This window comes from Branchiostoma floridae, chromosome 18 (genome assembly GCF_000003815.2).
Source record: "Branchiostoma floridae strain S238N-H82 chromosome 18, Bfl_VNyyK, whole genome shotgun sequence".
Classification (NCBI taxonomy): Eukaryota; Metazoa; Chordata; class Leptocardii; order Amphioxiformes; family Branchiostomatidae; genus Branchiostoma; species Branchiostoma floridae.
The window spans coordinates 18,213,587-18,230,372 of NC_049996.1; the positions used below are offsets into that span (position 1 = coordinate 18,213,587).

The window sequence follows — 16,786 nt, forward strand, 5'->3', positions numbered from 1 at the left end:
AATCAACAGCCACACACATAAATTTATATACAGCTGAGTCGTTGGTTGAATTTTGCTTAGCGTTTAGTCTTCTGTATTGCAGCTATGTTTTCATTAACTTACAGGCTGTCTGGTACTTTGATGTTCAAACAATATCTGAACATTGCTTTGAGGGACAAAGGAAAAGATCAAAACAAAACTGCAAATAAATGTCACAGCCAGGCAGAGAGTCAATCCCATGACAACATGGCAATACACTTTACCTGAGTAATCATTACAAAACCTGTGTTAAAAGTGAGATCTGACTTATGAAAGTGATATCTCACCTGTTGGGTGCTTCTTCTTGTGGGTCCTGAGGCTGCCCTTAGTGGTGCAGGAGTAGCCACACTGCTCACACATGAAGGGTTTCTCCCCTGTGTGGGTGCGCACGTGGGTCTGCAGGGTGTCCGCACGGGTTGTAGCGTAGTCACACTGCTCACACTTGTACGGCTTAGCTCCTATACAGATGAGAGATACATACTTGTTTAGCATACTATACTAGCACCTGTAAAATCAGACCATAGTAGTGTGTGATACTGAGATGTACATGTACTTTAGTGGATGGTATGGTGTCAATGCCATATTGTTACCTATATGTCAAAGAAGAACAGCAAGAGCAAAGAGTCCATTTTGATGTTTGGCTTCTTGAAACACGGCCAACATTCATAGATCAGTCCTTGCAACGTCAACAGAAACAATTGATATAATTTTCTGTTCAGGTTTTTGTTTTTGCATAGATCAAAGATGAGTTCAGAGAACATTATCCTAATGCATTCATTTTTCAAACTGTACAGAAATAGATAAAATGTAGCCCCACCTTATGATTGAAATGGGTTATAAAAATGCTAACCTTCAACTTCAGGCATAAAGTCTCAATTTTTTCACCCTTACAAGAACAGACGTTACCCACCTGTGTGTGTGAGCTAGTGTGTGTAAGTGCGTTACCCACCTGTGTGTGTGAGCTAGTGTGTGTGAGCTAGTGTGTGTAAGTGCCTTACCCACCTGTGTGTGTGAGCTAGTGTGTGTAAGTGCTTTACCCACCTGTGTGTGTGAGCTAGTGTGTGTAAGTGCTTTACCCACCTGTGTGTGTGAGCTAGTGTGTGTAAGTGCCTTACCCACCTGTGTGTGTGAGCTAGTGTGTGTAAGTGCTTTACCCACCTGTGTGTGTGAGCTAGTGTGTGTAAGTGCTTTACCCACCTGTGTGTGTGAGCTAGTGTGTGTAAGTGCTTTACCCACCTGTGTGTGTGAGCTAGTGTGTGTAAGTGCTTTACCCACCTGTGTGTGTGAGCTAGTGTGTGTAAGTGCTTTACCCACCTGTGTGTGTGAGCTAGTGTGTGTAAGTGCTTTACCCACCTGTGTGTGTGAGCTAGTGTGTGTAAGTGCGTTACCCACCTGTGTGTGTGAGCTGGTGTGTTTTCAGCTGGTTGGGCCACTTGCAGCTGTATCCACAGTCTGGGCACAGGTACTGTTTACTGTCACCATGGATACGCCGGTGGGCATCCAGACGACCCTTCTCACTACAGGTGTACTCACACTCCTCACATCTGGGGATGGAAACAAATCATTATCAAAGTGGTTAAAATAACATGTATAACTAGAAAGCAAAAAATCTGATCCTTGAGAAAGACACATACAAGGTGAAATAAGTTGGCGTGGGCTCGAATAAAGTTTGGCTACAGCATCCTTTCCGAAGATGTGGCAAGAGTGTGTACGGTTGACTTTAGGTTGTCCGTTTCTATTTGTCTCGAAAGTCAATAAATTGACTACAAAAATCTACTCCTATGACGAGATGCTTGGTTTTAGATCATACAGTGAAAAGGAGACCACTCACTAGAGCAATGAAATCTGGTCCATGCAGATAGGTGGTCATAATAGATAGCATACTTAATGAGAAAAATTATCTAAGGGATAACTGACAATTGGTCACATTGCACAGACTGTAATTACATAGACTTGTTGAGGTTTGACTGTATTAGAAATAGACTTTCTGATAGATTTGTACGTGGCTAAAAATTAAATCCAGTCACTAATAAACCTGGCAGCACACTTGACTCACTTGTGAGGCTTCTCCCCGGAGTGCACTCTCTTGTGCACTTCCATCTTCTTGTGATAGGGGGTGCTGGTCAGGTTTGACTATACTAGAAATGAATTCTTCAATAGATTTGTACACTAGCAAAAAGACTTAGTTAGTAGTAAACCTGGTAGTAGTAGTATACTTGACTCACTTGTAAGGCTTCTCCCCGGAGTGCACTCTCTTGTGCACTTCCATCTTCTTGTGATAGGGGGTGCTATAGGGGCACTGCTCGCACTGCAGGCGGGCCTGGCCGTGGGCATCCTGTGGCAGAGGGAACAGGTCAGGGGTCAATTAATATTTCCTAACAGTAGTGACAGTTGCTAACATATACAGGCCAGAGAAAAAAAGACATTCAGACAGGGTTGGACAAGTCCACTAGCCCAATTATCCTGGACAAGCGAAAGTGCTGATTGGGCAAGCACACGACCTACACCACCTGCCTGATCGGGCAAGTAAGATTTTTCCATTGAGTGAAGTTATGGTGTACTTGAAGCCACCAGTGATACAAAGGTGGCTTCATATCATTGAAATTTGGTCCTCGACATGCAGGAAATAGTTTTACTAAGGGTTATGAAATCTAACATTTTCTGGGGGAGGATGCCCCCAGTTCTTTCTCCAATGCTTCAGGGTTGAACAAGTTTTCTAAAATCCACTTGTCCTATCGGGCAAGCACATAAAAAATGTACTTGCCCGAACCAATTTTTCACTTGCCCAAAATTCAAATGTCACTGTTACTAGTATATGCATTTTCACTTCCAGCAATGGAATTCTCTGTAGACAATTGCTTGATGTCATGACTGTAAAAAGTAACAAGTATATCAAAATTGCACTAAAATCAATGGAAAAATCTTACTTGCCCGATCGGGCAAGTGGGGTAGGACATGCACTTGCCCGAACAGCACTTTCACTTGCCCTGGACAATAGGGCTAGTGGACTTGTTTATCCCTGTGCTTATGCCTGTGCTGCCTGCCACATAGCTACGCTGTGAAAAAATCCTGGTGAGAACAAGTTGCCTACCTTCCTGTGCTCCTTGAGCGCTGCTGGGCTGGCTACCTGGAAGTCACAGCTGTTACAGGACAGCGGCTTCCCATCATGCCCCTGGCTGTCTGACGACACCTTTTGTTGCCGTTTCCCATCATCCTCTGCCACCTGCTCCTGTTGTTTCCCATCCTCCTCCTGTTTCCCATCATACCCCTGATGCGAATGTTTCCCATGATGTTCCTCTTGTTTCCCATCATGCCCCTGTTGTTTCCCATCACGCCCCTGTTGCTTCCCATCATGCCCCTGCATGTGGCGGTGGTACTTGACCTCCAGTGAGCATGCGAAGCTGCAGTGAGGGCAGCGGAAGGGTTTGTGCTGCGGCTTGTGGGCCTTCAGGGCGTCCACAGTGGAGAAGAGGAGCGAACACTTCAGGCAGCCGTACAGCTTCCCGTTGTGCACCTTACGCACATGCTCCTTAAAGACAAACCTGGGGGAACATAAGAAGGTTGATCAAGTAGCAGCAGTAAGTTTCTCACAGCAGCTATAAGTTCCTTATACCCATCATATTTAGCGAAAATTGATCGGACGACGGGTAATTTAGAGCTCGCAGACTTGTCGTCCGATTGATTTTCGCTAAATGTGACAGGGGCATTAATACAGTCCTTTCAACTGGACCTATCCAAAGACTTCTCTCTTCAGCAGACATATATGCACACATGTTCATATACAAAGTTCCGTTCTGTTCATCCTTTGAGACTTGTCACCAGGTTCTCCACAATTCTTGTCCAGGATGACAGAGCAGAGCTCATCATCCTATAGTGAAGTCCTATGTCCATGTACCCCCATTCATAAGTCATCTTACAGGGGGAGTCATTAATTATGATAAAACTTATGCTAACATACAAGACTTTCTGTTAAGGTAATGCAGAGTTTACCACCTTGAGTGGTAGAGTCACAACTGACTACAGAGCTTCCTATACACACACACACACACACACAAATTTCCCCACCTTGTCTGAGTGGTAAAGTCACACCCCTCCAGTGTGCAGGACAGCAGCAGGTCCCCCACCTCCTCCTGGTGCTGGCGGGCACCAATGTCCTTCTGGGCACTGGGACAGACAGAAATTAACATTTTACATGTACATGGATCAGATTTGACAAGTACTACAACATGACAATCTGCACTATTGTATGTACACTTGTACAGTATGGGAAACTTTGATAGGTCTTTTGAAAAAAGTAGACATACATGTCTATCAATTGTCATGATTGCTTGATATAACTTGTAACAGTTACTGAACTTCAACATAAATACTGAGATATGTGTCTGAATGTTAGTCATTCTGTATTTACAGTATTTCATAGTCAGTAGTCAAACCTGTACAACTGAGCACCTCACTAATGTGACCACCTTTTGTTGGTTTCTCAGATAATTTTCCCATTGACTCAAGCAATAAGAAGAATGTCTGTACTGACCACCTGTCCAGTCTTAGACCACATTTTCTCCTGAGTGGTCTTTGGAGAAGTCTTGAGTCTTGACTGTAAGTTTACATTTGTAACTAAGTAAATCTAAATATTATTACTATTACTAATAGTATCAGAGTTCAAAGTCTGCAGCCACATACCTGGGTGTTGGCTCTCTAGCATCTTCCCCATCTCCATCCTCCTCCTCCTCCTCCTCCTCTACAGCTGGACCATCCTCCACACCAGGCAGGGTTTCTCCCTCAGGAAGGTCGAGTCGTCCCGTGGTCTCCTGACCTTCACTAGACTCCCCTCGGGGTGAGAAGGTCAGACTCGTGAAAGGCTGGTTCTCCGGGGGTATTTCCTTCACCACGTAAGTTTCTCCCACCGTCATCTCTGATTCCCTGCTCAGGAAGGACTTACGAGGGGGGAGTATTACAGGGGACGAAAAGTGACCCCCTTGGGAGTCCGCCCTCGCCCTGGAGTGGTGTGCCTCCCCCTGCCCTGCTATCTCTAAAGGATAGGGCCCCCCCTGGGGTCTGGGTTGGTATTGCTGAGTGGTTGTGTCGGGGTTGGTCTCATGCTGTTGCTGAGGGTTTGAATCTGGGTAGGTCTCCTGCCGCAGTTCTTCCACCAGGTCCCGGTGAGTGTCGGTGTCTGCCTGTGCCCTGTAGTCACAGTCTTGCCTGTCTCTGCGCTCTCCCTGCAGGGTTTGGAAGGTGCCGCGGTCGGCCTCCTGCTTGAGCGGATCTTGAGGCCAATCGTGGTGTTCGGGCCGTCTCTCTGTCTCCGCCATTGGCCAGTCTTGACCACCGTCTCCATGGTGATGGTACGGGTGTGCCGGACCTCTGCCCCCCACCCACTGCGCCCCGCCCTGGTGCCGAGACAAGTCCTCCTGTGACCGGTAGTCACAGTCCTGTCGGGCCACGGCCTCCACAGGCCAGGGGGCCAGGTCCTGTGGGCCAGCATGGCTCACCAGTGGCCACGGGGCCGGTTCCTGCTGCCTGCCGGTGTCCGGTTGTGACTGGTGCAGGCGGTTCTGGTAGCTGCCATGCTCCTCTTCATCCATAGCTTATCTGCAGATACAAAAACATACAGGATTATCCGCAATTAAATCCATTACTTTTGATAAGGGAAAAAGGCATTACTTTTGATAAATAAAAAAAGGACTTAACGTCAAATAACAGTCACTTGAGTTGAGAAATGGTCAGATGTTTCGGGATGCAATCTTCCACTGCCTTTAGAGACAGTTTGGTCAGATGTCTAACTTTCATCAAAGGAAAAAAGACTTTGCACAACAGGGTTTGAATCCCTAGCAGGCCCTACTAGTAATTTTGTGGCCTTAAGTATAGCACTTTAACTATTTCCTCCCTCAATTCTGTTTGAAATGAAAACCTAGCTTCAGTTACCAATGTCCTCTGGGATGGGACGAAAAGAGTAGGGATCTTTCCTGCAGCTGAGAGTATTTGATCAAGGAGGTTTAAACTTTAAATTAAAGGGACATAATGTAGAAATATGGCGCCAAAATTTCAAATGTTCTGAACTTGAAAATCTCCATTCAGATTGACATTTGCAACTTATTTCTAACTTATCTGCGTCATTTTATCACATTTCTAGTGCTAATTAACAACGTCAAAGTAAGCCGCGACCAAATTCACTTACTTCCGGGTAGCCTACCGGAAGTAAGCCGACCGTAGATTTCCGAATCGACCGTTGCGGTCGCAGATCTTCGGAGCGTAGCGGGACTTTCAACAAACTTCAGTAATGATTCGAGCGAACCACCGAACGCGTTCTATAGCGCACTTTGGCTCGCCGGCGAGTTGAATAAAATGGCGGACAACTCAAGCGGTGGAGGGAAGTGCGCATATTTCAAGACATCCTCACGGCTCAACAAAGTCGTATCCATACATTGTAAATATTGCTGTGCAGTGTAATAAGGTAGACTCAACTCATTATGTAGAGAAATGACCGAAAACAGTGACTTTAATTTTACATTATGTCCCTTTAAACCTCCTTCATTTGATGTACTCTCCTAGAAAAACCCCAGAGACAATTGACTCAGTACCAAGAGGCCATAACTTATGAAATGATAGACCGTCATAGACGTTAAACAAGGACAACAACAATAGACCCTACTGTTACTAGTAAGTAGTCAGAGAGGCCAATGAGGTCGCCCATTGCTGGAATCATGATCAGAGATGCAGTGATAAGATATGATGATGATGACCAATTAACTCCCTCTGTGCGGCCCCAGACAAAGACAGACAGACAGTGCCCTAAGGCAGGATTCCTGACCAGAAAAAGTCTTAAGAAGTTTATAGATTACATGTGGTAGTCTGAATCTTAATCATGTCTGGGAACTTTCTACACATTTTGTCTGAAGATATGTTATATGAGTGCCATATGGAAATTAATTGACCTAATGAGATTAATATGAATATCATATCAGAAATTAATGAACAACATTAACCTAGTACTTCAAGTTGCTGCATTTATTTGGAAATATAAAACTTATAATTCATAAGGACATTTTCTTTTAACTCAATTTGTTTCATTTCAAACAAACTCTTGAGTCTTGACCCATGCAGCTCAGCAAATAATACCTAGTCATTCATTACAATGGAGGCTCAAAAACACCACAAAAACAGAAAAGAGTGTGGTAGAATTACGATTATTGATGTATAGTGTACCCAAGTTTATTGAACAGAAGTTGCAACACTCCTTGTTTACGCGAATTTGCAGAAAAACAAAACCCGACAAACAAAGAACTCCCTTGGCCTGGCCCCACTGGTCCCTACCTTTATCAGACAACATTTAAATGGCACATTTCTCGCCCTTTCCGACGACCCACTGACCAAAACTAGCTCTATTTTCCCGCTAAGAAGTAAGACGATTCCTTCTCCTTGAGACAAGACCGGAAACATATGAAAAGCTGACGAAATTTTCAGGAGAATTGATTTTAAACAAGACATCTGCTTTGTTGGGCCGCCGCCCTACCGGAGGCCTCCTCAAAATAATACGCTGCACCGTGCATTGTAGGGGCAAAATTGCCCCAGTTCTCACCCCCATATTCTCCTCACAAAAACACCCCGATTCCCACAAAACACGGGAAAAACAAAGGATCCACTCTTACCGATTGCATTCACGGATTCTGCCGCTATTTTGCCGCTAAAGGCGGCGGAGTTTTGCAGGAATACGGGGAAGAAAGAGCAGAAAATGACATTAAATGTCTGGTCTCGCGGAGTCTCGCGCTGCCGTGAATCGCGCGTGAGTTGGGCGGGGTGAGAGGTCACGGTGCGGCGGGGACACACACTGCGCGTTTCGCGTGCACGTGAGCGAGGTTTTGTGCACGTTTGAGAACCAATCGCGATGTGGGTCTTCAGAACTATAGGTATGGTCCTTAGCATTGTGTAAAAAAAGTATGCTTCTTAATTTTTACCTCTATGGATGAGAAATATTAGACGAAACCGAGAGTGAAGTGATCGACTTTTCCTACTGAGGTCATCTATATATGAGGGAGGGGGGCAATTCTAATGCAAATATATGTACTCAAGAAATACTCGAAACCTTCATATAGCCAATGCAGTATGTGTGACATGACTTTTGGGATTTCCATATTAACGTTATTGTAAGAAACTGTAACTGCAAACACGTATAGTCGGTATACTGTGCTAGAAAAACATTATCAGATGTTGCATAATCAGTATGTTACATAATCAGAAAAACAGAATGGCGAAAATGCGGACCTAGTCACAATTGTTTTGTTGACCTTAACACAACAAAAATTCTCAGGTGTGGCCACTAGGTATTGGCCCTTCCATCTCCAGGTGCTGAAAACTGTAAATTGATCTGTCCTTAATCACTTTCAATGTTTCACACCCTGCCCACAATTACAGCCAGGTGTCAATCACTTTCACTTTTATGCTTAACAATCAGGTGTCAATCACTTTCCATTTCATTCATTCATGCCTATACCCACAAGTAGAACCAGGTGTCAATAATGAATCACTTTCACTTTTATGTCAAACAATAAGGTGTAAATCACTTTCAATTTCATTCATTCATGCCTATATAAACAAGTAGGACCAGGTGTCAATCACTTTCACTTTTATGTCAAACAATAAGGTGTCAATCACTTTCCATTTCCTTCATTTATGCCTATATAAACAAGTAGAACCAGGTGTCAATCACCTTCCCTTTCATGCCCTGCCCTACAGGTGTGACCAGGTGTTCTGCAGGTGTGTCATCGTTGGCCAGGTGTCTGCACACCTGTCCAGTGCTGGAAGGTGTCACCAAAGCCAACCTGTCCAAGCTGCGCAAGAAAACCGGCTTCACATTCGTCAACTGTAGGAAGGCACTGGAGAAGTTTGAAAATGACTTAGAGCAGGTAATGTTGGGTAGCTTGTATGCAGGGCTGTCTCCAGCTTTAAATTTTTTCTGTCCCACTCATACTCAGTATGACTCATACTAGTCATAGTCTGGAGCCCATGTTGTTGATTTTCATTGCTAAATCATTTTAAGCTTAGGAATACACATTTTTAAGCTGAGGAATACACATCAGTTTCATGTCATGACGCTCAGATTTGCGAGACGTATTGAATTCTCCTTTTTCTGTCCCAACAAGCAAATTTCCATCCCAAGACAGAAGGACAGGTCCTGGAGACAACTCTGCTTGCATGTGAAAATGTGTTTGCACGTAGTTGAATCCTGGTGAAAGTTTTGTGAAATAAAAAATGAGATTTTGTAAACCTGAGCCCAAAACACATGAAGGGTCATATGAATTGTGTGATATCTGTCTTGTAGGCAGAGAAGTGGCTGAAGGAACAGGCACAGAAGGAGGGCTGGGCTAAAGCTACCAAACTACAGGACAGGCAGACTGCACAGGGGCTGGTGGGCGTGGCTCAGGAGGGCACCATGGCAACCATGGTGGAGGTAGGTCTCAGCATTTACAGGTGTGTTTTTAAAAGTTTGACCCCCCCCCACCCAAAAAAAATTGAACTATTTGGGTGCCAGCATTTAATAGTTATTGATGGTTATTCTGTCCATGTTAAATCCTCAACACAAGCTTTTCATTTGACATAGATAAAAAAATCGTTTACACCATGTTGGATTACAGCATGCATCTGTAAAACACAGGTAGATGCTACCGCTTTAATCCAGTTACCTGCCAAAGGATTCAAAATTAACAAAAATCATCAGTGAAAAGCCTCCATTTGTGATATTCCATTTGTATTGTCCTTGTCCTTGTCTCTATCAGCAGGGCTAACCCTTTGTAATAGTCACTGGCTTAAAAAAAACACTCTCTATGGGATGAAAGCAGAGAGAGACTCAGAGAGATTTTACAGGGGGAGAAAAATCCTTATGGAGTATACAACTGTATATTAAGACCTAACTGAATAACTTGTTGCCCCCCACCCCAGGTGAACTGTGAGACAGACTTCGTGGCCAGGAACCCCAAGTTCCGCCAGCTGGTCACGCAGGTTGCCATGGCAACACTCGGTGATGTCAAAGCTCACCCGCAGTGGACCCTGGGCTGGCTTAAGGTGATGAAAGACTAATGAACCAAATGTAAAAGCTATGAAAACTATTTTATGATTTTTTGCTTTATCTTTTGGTACTGCTTAGCCCTCATTACAGCAGTTATTAGCAGTGCCCATGGTGTCAGCAACAAGTGGCTTGTAGCCCAGTATAAAATAACCAAAGGAAAATAAAGATTTAAATGACCAAACATAGTACATCTTCCTTTTTTCTTTCAATGAAAAACTATAACATTTTTGTTCTGAACTGTAAGATCAACATGACTCAATGTAATCTGTATCCCCTTTATCTGACCCTTGCCTCACCTCTCATGACCTCAATGAAAAGTGACCTGCAGGCTGATTTGACCTTCTCATGAATAAATAAAAGTTCAAACAAGACAAACAAACAAAATGAAAGTTTGCACCGACAGTATCTAAGGCTAACATCACATTTCCAAACCGGGGCCTGGTCGGGCTGTTTGTCAAAATGAATAATAGAAATGTACAGGTAAATATATGCGCAAATGATGCCCACGACTATTCCATTTACGTTTTGTGTAGTTTGGTGTCTTTTTACATCATACTGTTTGTTCTTGAAAGCTGGGCCATGGTTTGGAAATGTACTTAAGCCTAACAATGTTTCCCATGATGCTACAGGCCCTCCACACAGGCGAGGAGCTGAAGCAGCTGCAGATAGGAGACACGACCTTAGGTGACCTCACGGCCCTCACCATCGGCACTCTGGGAGAAAACATACAGATCCGCCGTGCCATGTACTACTCTGTCCCCCCCATCCCCACCAAACACGTCGGGGTCTACGTCCACGCGCCCGTTGCCGGGACGACCGGCGGCCAATCGGGAAGCTGTGCTCTCGGGAAGTACGGCGCGCTCGTCGCCTTCCGACGGAAGAACACAGAGTTTCAGAACTTCAACGCCGCGGAGCTTGGCCGGCGGTTAGGACAGCACGTCGTCGGGATGAGCCCCCTGACTGTCGGAGAGATGCCGGAGGTTCGGGAGGAGGAAGGGGAGAAGAAGGATGGGGATAAGCAGGATGAGGAGGAGAGGAGTACAGACAGTGATGAGGATGAGACACAGATGCTGCGGCAGACCTTCCTGCTGGACCCCACCATGACGGTGGGGGAGATGACCAGACAGCAGGGCATCGAGTTACTAGACTTTGTCAGGTTTGAGTGTGGAGAAGTGGAAGAGTCGTAAGAGATTGGAAGATACACTAGGATGTACAGTTACCCCATCATCATCATCATCATTTATTTGTTTTACCAGAGTTACATCGCTCAGGCTTCAGCCTGTTTTTCAGGACTCCCTGGACACATATGGAAACAGACACCATACAATACTTGGGAACTCAGTTTATCGCCCATTCCTCGTTAAAGGGGCAAATTGCTGTCGCACATAAGCAGCGGGCCACAGTTTTCTTTAAAGACACAATGACTACGTATTTTGCCCTTTTCCGTTACAAGTACATGATAGTAATATGCTAAGCAATGTTTTCCTACCATTGTTAGTTGCCTTTTGGTCGTCCCGGGTAAGGTTTTGCTTAGAAACACGCTAAAAACACGTGTCGGAAATGCTATAAAGGTGAATATCGTGGCATTCTGATAATGAAAAGACGTTAGTTCTTTAAATTTTCAGTCATAATTTACATCAACCACTTAGGCCGGCTTGTCAGGTGTTGATGAACTTGTCCAGCAGACGACCTTTTTACGTCAGATGCCGTTTTATTCTTGTCGCCAACTTTTGTATAATTTACGTTACCGAACTTCTGTTGGGTGTAATTCGCTTACGAAAAGACATTTCCTGATAATTTTTTCACTGTTTTATCTGCTAAACAGTGGTGTTGCATAACAAACAAATGACAGAACACATAAAACACGAATGTTGGAAACATGACTATAACCGCCAATCTCAGGCCGTTTGTCACTTTTTTGATATAATTTACGTTACCATAATAAGTCCCTTAGAATGTATAGAAAGATCATTACTTTTGTACTCATAGGAAAGAATGCTCCCAGATAAGTAATTGCCTGCAGAGTTAATCTTTCCAGAGCTGTTTGTTAAAATTTTATTTATCATTAAAAGCATAAATATAATTTACGTTACCATATAATTTACGTTACCATTTTTTTTCTTCAACATGTCATCGGATGTTCAGCAAGAGCACATCAACCAAAGACGTATTATCTGCTGTAATGTTACTGTAGGTGGGCTTGGCTTGCCATAGAGTCACAATGCAGTCTGTTTATATGTTCCTGTTTCAGTGAATCTTACGATGCTGGGACTTTTCATTTCTCATAGGAATGTAGAAATACGAGGGGCGAGTAAGAACAGAAAGAAACAACACCCCGACTCCCGGGATTCGAACCCGCGCCGAACCCGGGCAGCCGGATCACAAATCGAACGTGCAAGCCGTTCGGCCAAAAGGCTTAAGCCATTAGGCGTCTTCGGTTTAGCAGTCCTTGAACACCACTGTTACACTACTCCCCCTTTTCTTTTCAAGATTCGTCCTCGAATCTCCGAGATCGACATCCCTGTGTGTCCTTTATTGAATTTCTGAAAATTCACATTTGTTCTTTGGTACGTGCATATGTAAGGAGATTACACACTGCATTTTGAAACCAAAAATTTCCACAGAAAATATCCGAAACATTGCGGGCTTTTTAGAACGATCAAAACTCATTATCAATGTTAGAAGGAGCCATCCCCCTTACAGTCTGTACTTATTCCCTCTGCTCTGGTATTTGTTTCGCTCCTTTTTATTGGTCAATGCCTGCATATATCTTACTTTCTTGTGTGTATCGCTACTTTTGATTGGTCAAAATGAATCGACACCGGCACCGGTGTCGATTTGCATCAACGCTGGTGCCGGTGTCGATGCAAATCAACACCGGTGCCGGTGTCGATTCATTCTGACCAATCAGAGGAGCGAAACGCACCTGCCTGGCCTGGATCTTTGTGTTACGGCGTCATAACCAACGTGGAACGGGGACTTCTCATTGGTCCGCGGCGCCTGGCTATATGATAATGTTGTTTATAGCCTTGCTCATCAACAAAAGCCTTGTTATACACATATTACACAGTTCTTTCTGCCAGTATTATTTAACCACACGATATAAGGTGTATGGATGGACATTTTGTTAGGTAGCACATTCATTCTGTATTGATGTGATATTGTGTTTGTTCCACGAACAAAAATTTTCCTGACATTAAAAAATGTTTTATAAGAAGTGCGATAACTGGTGTTTAGTTTGTTGTCTTTCCAATATCGAAAGCTTGTGCTAGAAAGGCCCAGTCCATCTGGTGCATGTTGCCATCGCATCATGTCGTGCTATTCCCAAAGACTTGATTAAAGGACGCGAGGACGAAGCGGTTCTGACCTAGAGCGTGTGATTGCGTGAATTCTTTGTTACTTAGCATGTATTTAAATAGACCCCGCCAAGATAGAGACCTTGCATATCTTGAGTGTCTTTCCGCAGAGTCCGGGTGGGTACAGGACGAACAAGATTATACGGGTATTCCGGATAACAAAGATACACTTTTTTGCTACTCTGAGTTAGCAACATGAAGATAAGAGGTCCAGCATTATAGACGAACATGACCTGATCAGTTCAAATAGAGCCAGTATGTACACTATTCGGCTTTCCTCCAAATGTTAGAGATTCTGTAATTTACGTTACCACAGTTCATTGGCATTTACCTGTAGAATAGATATCGCCTGCTTCCAACCATTTTCATAAATATATTCTATCACTCTTATCCCATCCTACAGGGTGAAAATTAAGGAGTATTAAACGGTTTGTCTTCATATCAGAAAAAAAAAATATCATTTATTTACTTTAATACAAATGTAGCAAACTTAATAGCTAGTAATTTTGATGATTATTCCGAAACAAATGACACGGCGGTTAAATATTTCTCATTGGCGTGTAATTTGAAGGTTTTGGGTTGGAAAATTCGCTAATTTGGCTGTTGTTAATCCACTATTACTTGCTGGAACATTTCTCTGTGTAGTAATATGCTCTTTATTACGAAATTGTAGGAAAGATGACATGGCCTACTAAAAATCAAATATCTCCAAAATTAAGCGTGTTAGCACCAGACAAAAATAGCAAAAGATAGTCGATATAAGTGGTAACAAGTTCATACCAGCAGGTAAGCGTTTTGGACAACTGTATTTTTTACAATTTTCTACCTCCAATTTTCCCAGTTAATGAGGAATGGGCGTTATATCACATTTGATTCTGTGGGATTTCTATGGACACACTGCAGCTGTCTATGATGATAAGTAACAGATATAGTTACTTTTGGATTTGCCAATCAGAATAAAAGTTACTGTGTTTTGGTCATAACCAGAAAACAGTCCATGCATGTATTACAGGCATTGAGCTGCTAGACTTTGTCAGATTCGAGTGTGGAGAAGTGGAGGAGTCGTAGGTGAAACAGTAAGATGTTAGGATGTACAGTTAACCTACGTGAAGTCGGATTTTTAGATAGCATCTTCTTAAGCACTCAAATTTGATGAGACTGTGCAAAAAACATCTTGCGTTTGATCCAGTTGTTTCTTGACATTATCATTATGTTTATATGACATTTCATTCTGTGGCATTACTAAGAACATACAGTCCAGTGTCACTGATGATGTCCAAAATCATAAACAGTTGCTTGAGTAACTGCTTTTTGGCGAAAGTTACTGTGTTTCAGTCGTAAACACACAACGGTCCATACATGTATTATAGGTACAATGTATCAAGTTGCTGGGCTTTGTCAAGTTTGATTACGAAGAAGTCATAGAACTGGGCTGAAACTAGGATGTATGGTTAGATCACAAAATGTGCAGTTTTAAAGATGAAACCCTCTGGATAATACCAGATCTGATGTGTAAAGAAAAGAAGGAGTATAGCTTGTCGTACAGTACTGCAGCACAGCTTTTACAGTTTAATAACAAGAACAATTTATCAACATTTGTCAATATTAAATGTTCTGTTAGGGCTTATGGCTTGATTTTCGATTGATGGTAAATTCCTACCAGAACCGAGAGCATCACCACTGTGTTATTGAGTTGATACTACTTGACTGAGTGACACTTGTATGTACATGTTTAACAAGAAGCTAGGCAGAGATAATAAGTGTAATGAACAAGCATGTATCATAAACATACATAAACCATGATATGTACATGAAATATTCAAAACCAATGTGTTTTTCTTCTTTGCATAGTTTCTTTTCTTATAACACACTCAGAACACAATGTGTATTTGGAAGCAGAGCCCAAGGACTGATGTAACGTCCTTGCAGAGCCCAACCCCCTTCTCGCACTACCCTTTACCTCCCCAACCGAAGTCAGGTACCAATTTTTACACCTGCCTAGTGTGAGGACAGTTTGTATCTTTGTGCCTTTCCTAAGTGCACAAGATCAATTGCATGCTGGGATTCGAACCCAGTACCCCTGGCTTTTGGACCAATACACTGGAGTTATTCAAACTTGTCAGATGTACAGGGAGATATTTATCATGTGTATTTTCTTCTTGTGCTTAGTTATACTCTAAAATAGTCAAGAATCAAATCAGTGCAACAGTAACCCATTATTATGACTTACTAAAAGATGTGAACTGAACTGAACTGAAAAGATGTGGTCACAGTAAAATCAGCATGTAATGAAGAGATGATAGGCTCTGATCTTTTTCTCCCATCTTTATTGACAACGGATACAGTCACAAATACAACATGTATTACATACATTACAGACATGTTTCTGAAATGGACCATGAGGTCTAACCTCGTATTGTGGACAAAGCTGTTCCTTGTCAAAGTTTGGTTGTACAGGAACCAAAGATTATTATTTAATAAATGCAATCATGTTGAGTTGGCATACAGTCTGTAGCTCTGAATCAATCCTTTTTTTCTGTTTACCAAAATTCAGAAGGGGGGGGGGGTGGCATGAATCATCTTAGTTCATTCAGATCCTTGTAGTACCTTAAGTGGTATAGGGACTCCCAGTTACCAACTGATTGGAACCAGGAGCTTAACTGCAATGCTGACAGGGACATCCTTGAAAGTCCTTATTACTTACTTTGTATCAAACTTACAGTACTGCATTTAGCCCCATCGGGGCATGGACATGCAATAAACATTATTGTCATTGTCAATAAATGTACATGTAAGTTATTGGATGCTTGACAGCCTTTTACACGAGGGAATGCTGTACATATAATATTAACAAGTTACAGTGGAATGTCTACAATAAGTACTACAGTCCTGGGTTGTTCCTCAATACCATTGATTCTTACATGTACGTCCTCCACAAATGATTCTGTTTATAGGAACACTAGATTTTAAAGGAAATGGATTTGAGTGCTAAGTGCAGGACATGTTTATGCTTTTGTCTCACAAAGAAGCTCTTAATGCTGAAAGCTCCCACAAGCGGGAACTATCTACACGCAATGCAACTTAGTATTGTTAGGCTTTAAAAATATTTTTGTACCAATTCCATAGCTGAACTTTGAAGCAGTGGCTTATGTCAGATTGCACTTTAAAATGTGGCTAATACTAGCTATTGGCAACATGTATTTCCACAAGTAATAGGAACAAAACAGTAAGGATTTATGAAGCCTACTCCAACCAACCACCCATCCCATATCCTCCTTTGCATTAAGTGAATTTTGGGGGAATACCGGGTAGATACTGGCCATTGCTCCAGTGTAATTTTGTCAAATGT

General features: G+C 42.8%; 2 protein-coding genes across 2 annotated transcripts in view; one reads left to right on the forward strand and one right to left on the reverse strand.

Moving 5' to 3' along the window:
* Nucleotides 1–7,821, reverse strand: part of LOC118405542 (zinc finger protein 142-like) — a 34,915-nt gene extending 27,094 nt beyond the window's left edge. The window contains exons 1-7 of the mRNA XM_035805047.1: nt 7,668–7,821; nt 4,699–5,610; nt 4,084–4,182; nt 3,110–3,560; nt 2,244–2,353; nt 1,411–1,562; nt 306–476 (exon numbers count right to left, since the gene is read on the reverse strand). Coding sequence (XP_035660940.1) covers nt 306–476; nt 1,411–1,562; nt 2,244–2,353; nt 3,110–3,560; nt 4,084–4,182; nt 4,699–5,603 — 1,888 coding nt within the window. The 5' untranslated portion in view covers nt 5,604–5,610; nt 7,668–7,821. The remainder of the gene's footprint in view (nt 1–305; nt 477–1,410; nt 1,563–2,243; nt 2,354–3,109; nt 3,561–4,083; nt 4,183–4,698; nt 5,611–7,667) is intronic.
* Nucleotides 7,822–7,898: 77 nt separating this feature from the next.
* On the forward strand, nt 7,899–11,384 carry LOC118405842 (elongation factor Ts, mitochondrial). Its single transcript, XM_035805647.1, has 5 exons — nt 7,899–7,925; nt 8,752–8,921; nt 9,338–9,466; nt 9,955–10,077; nt 10,711–11,384. The coding sequence occupies exons 1-5, from the start codon at nt 7,904–7,906 to the stop codon at nt 11,266–11,268; spliced, it is 1,002 nt and encodes a 333-aa protein (XP_035661540.1). The 5' UTR covers nt 7,899–7,903; the 3' UTR covers nt 11,269–11,384.
* Nucleotides 11,385–16,786: the final 5,402 nt, after the last annotated feature.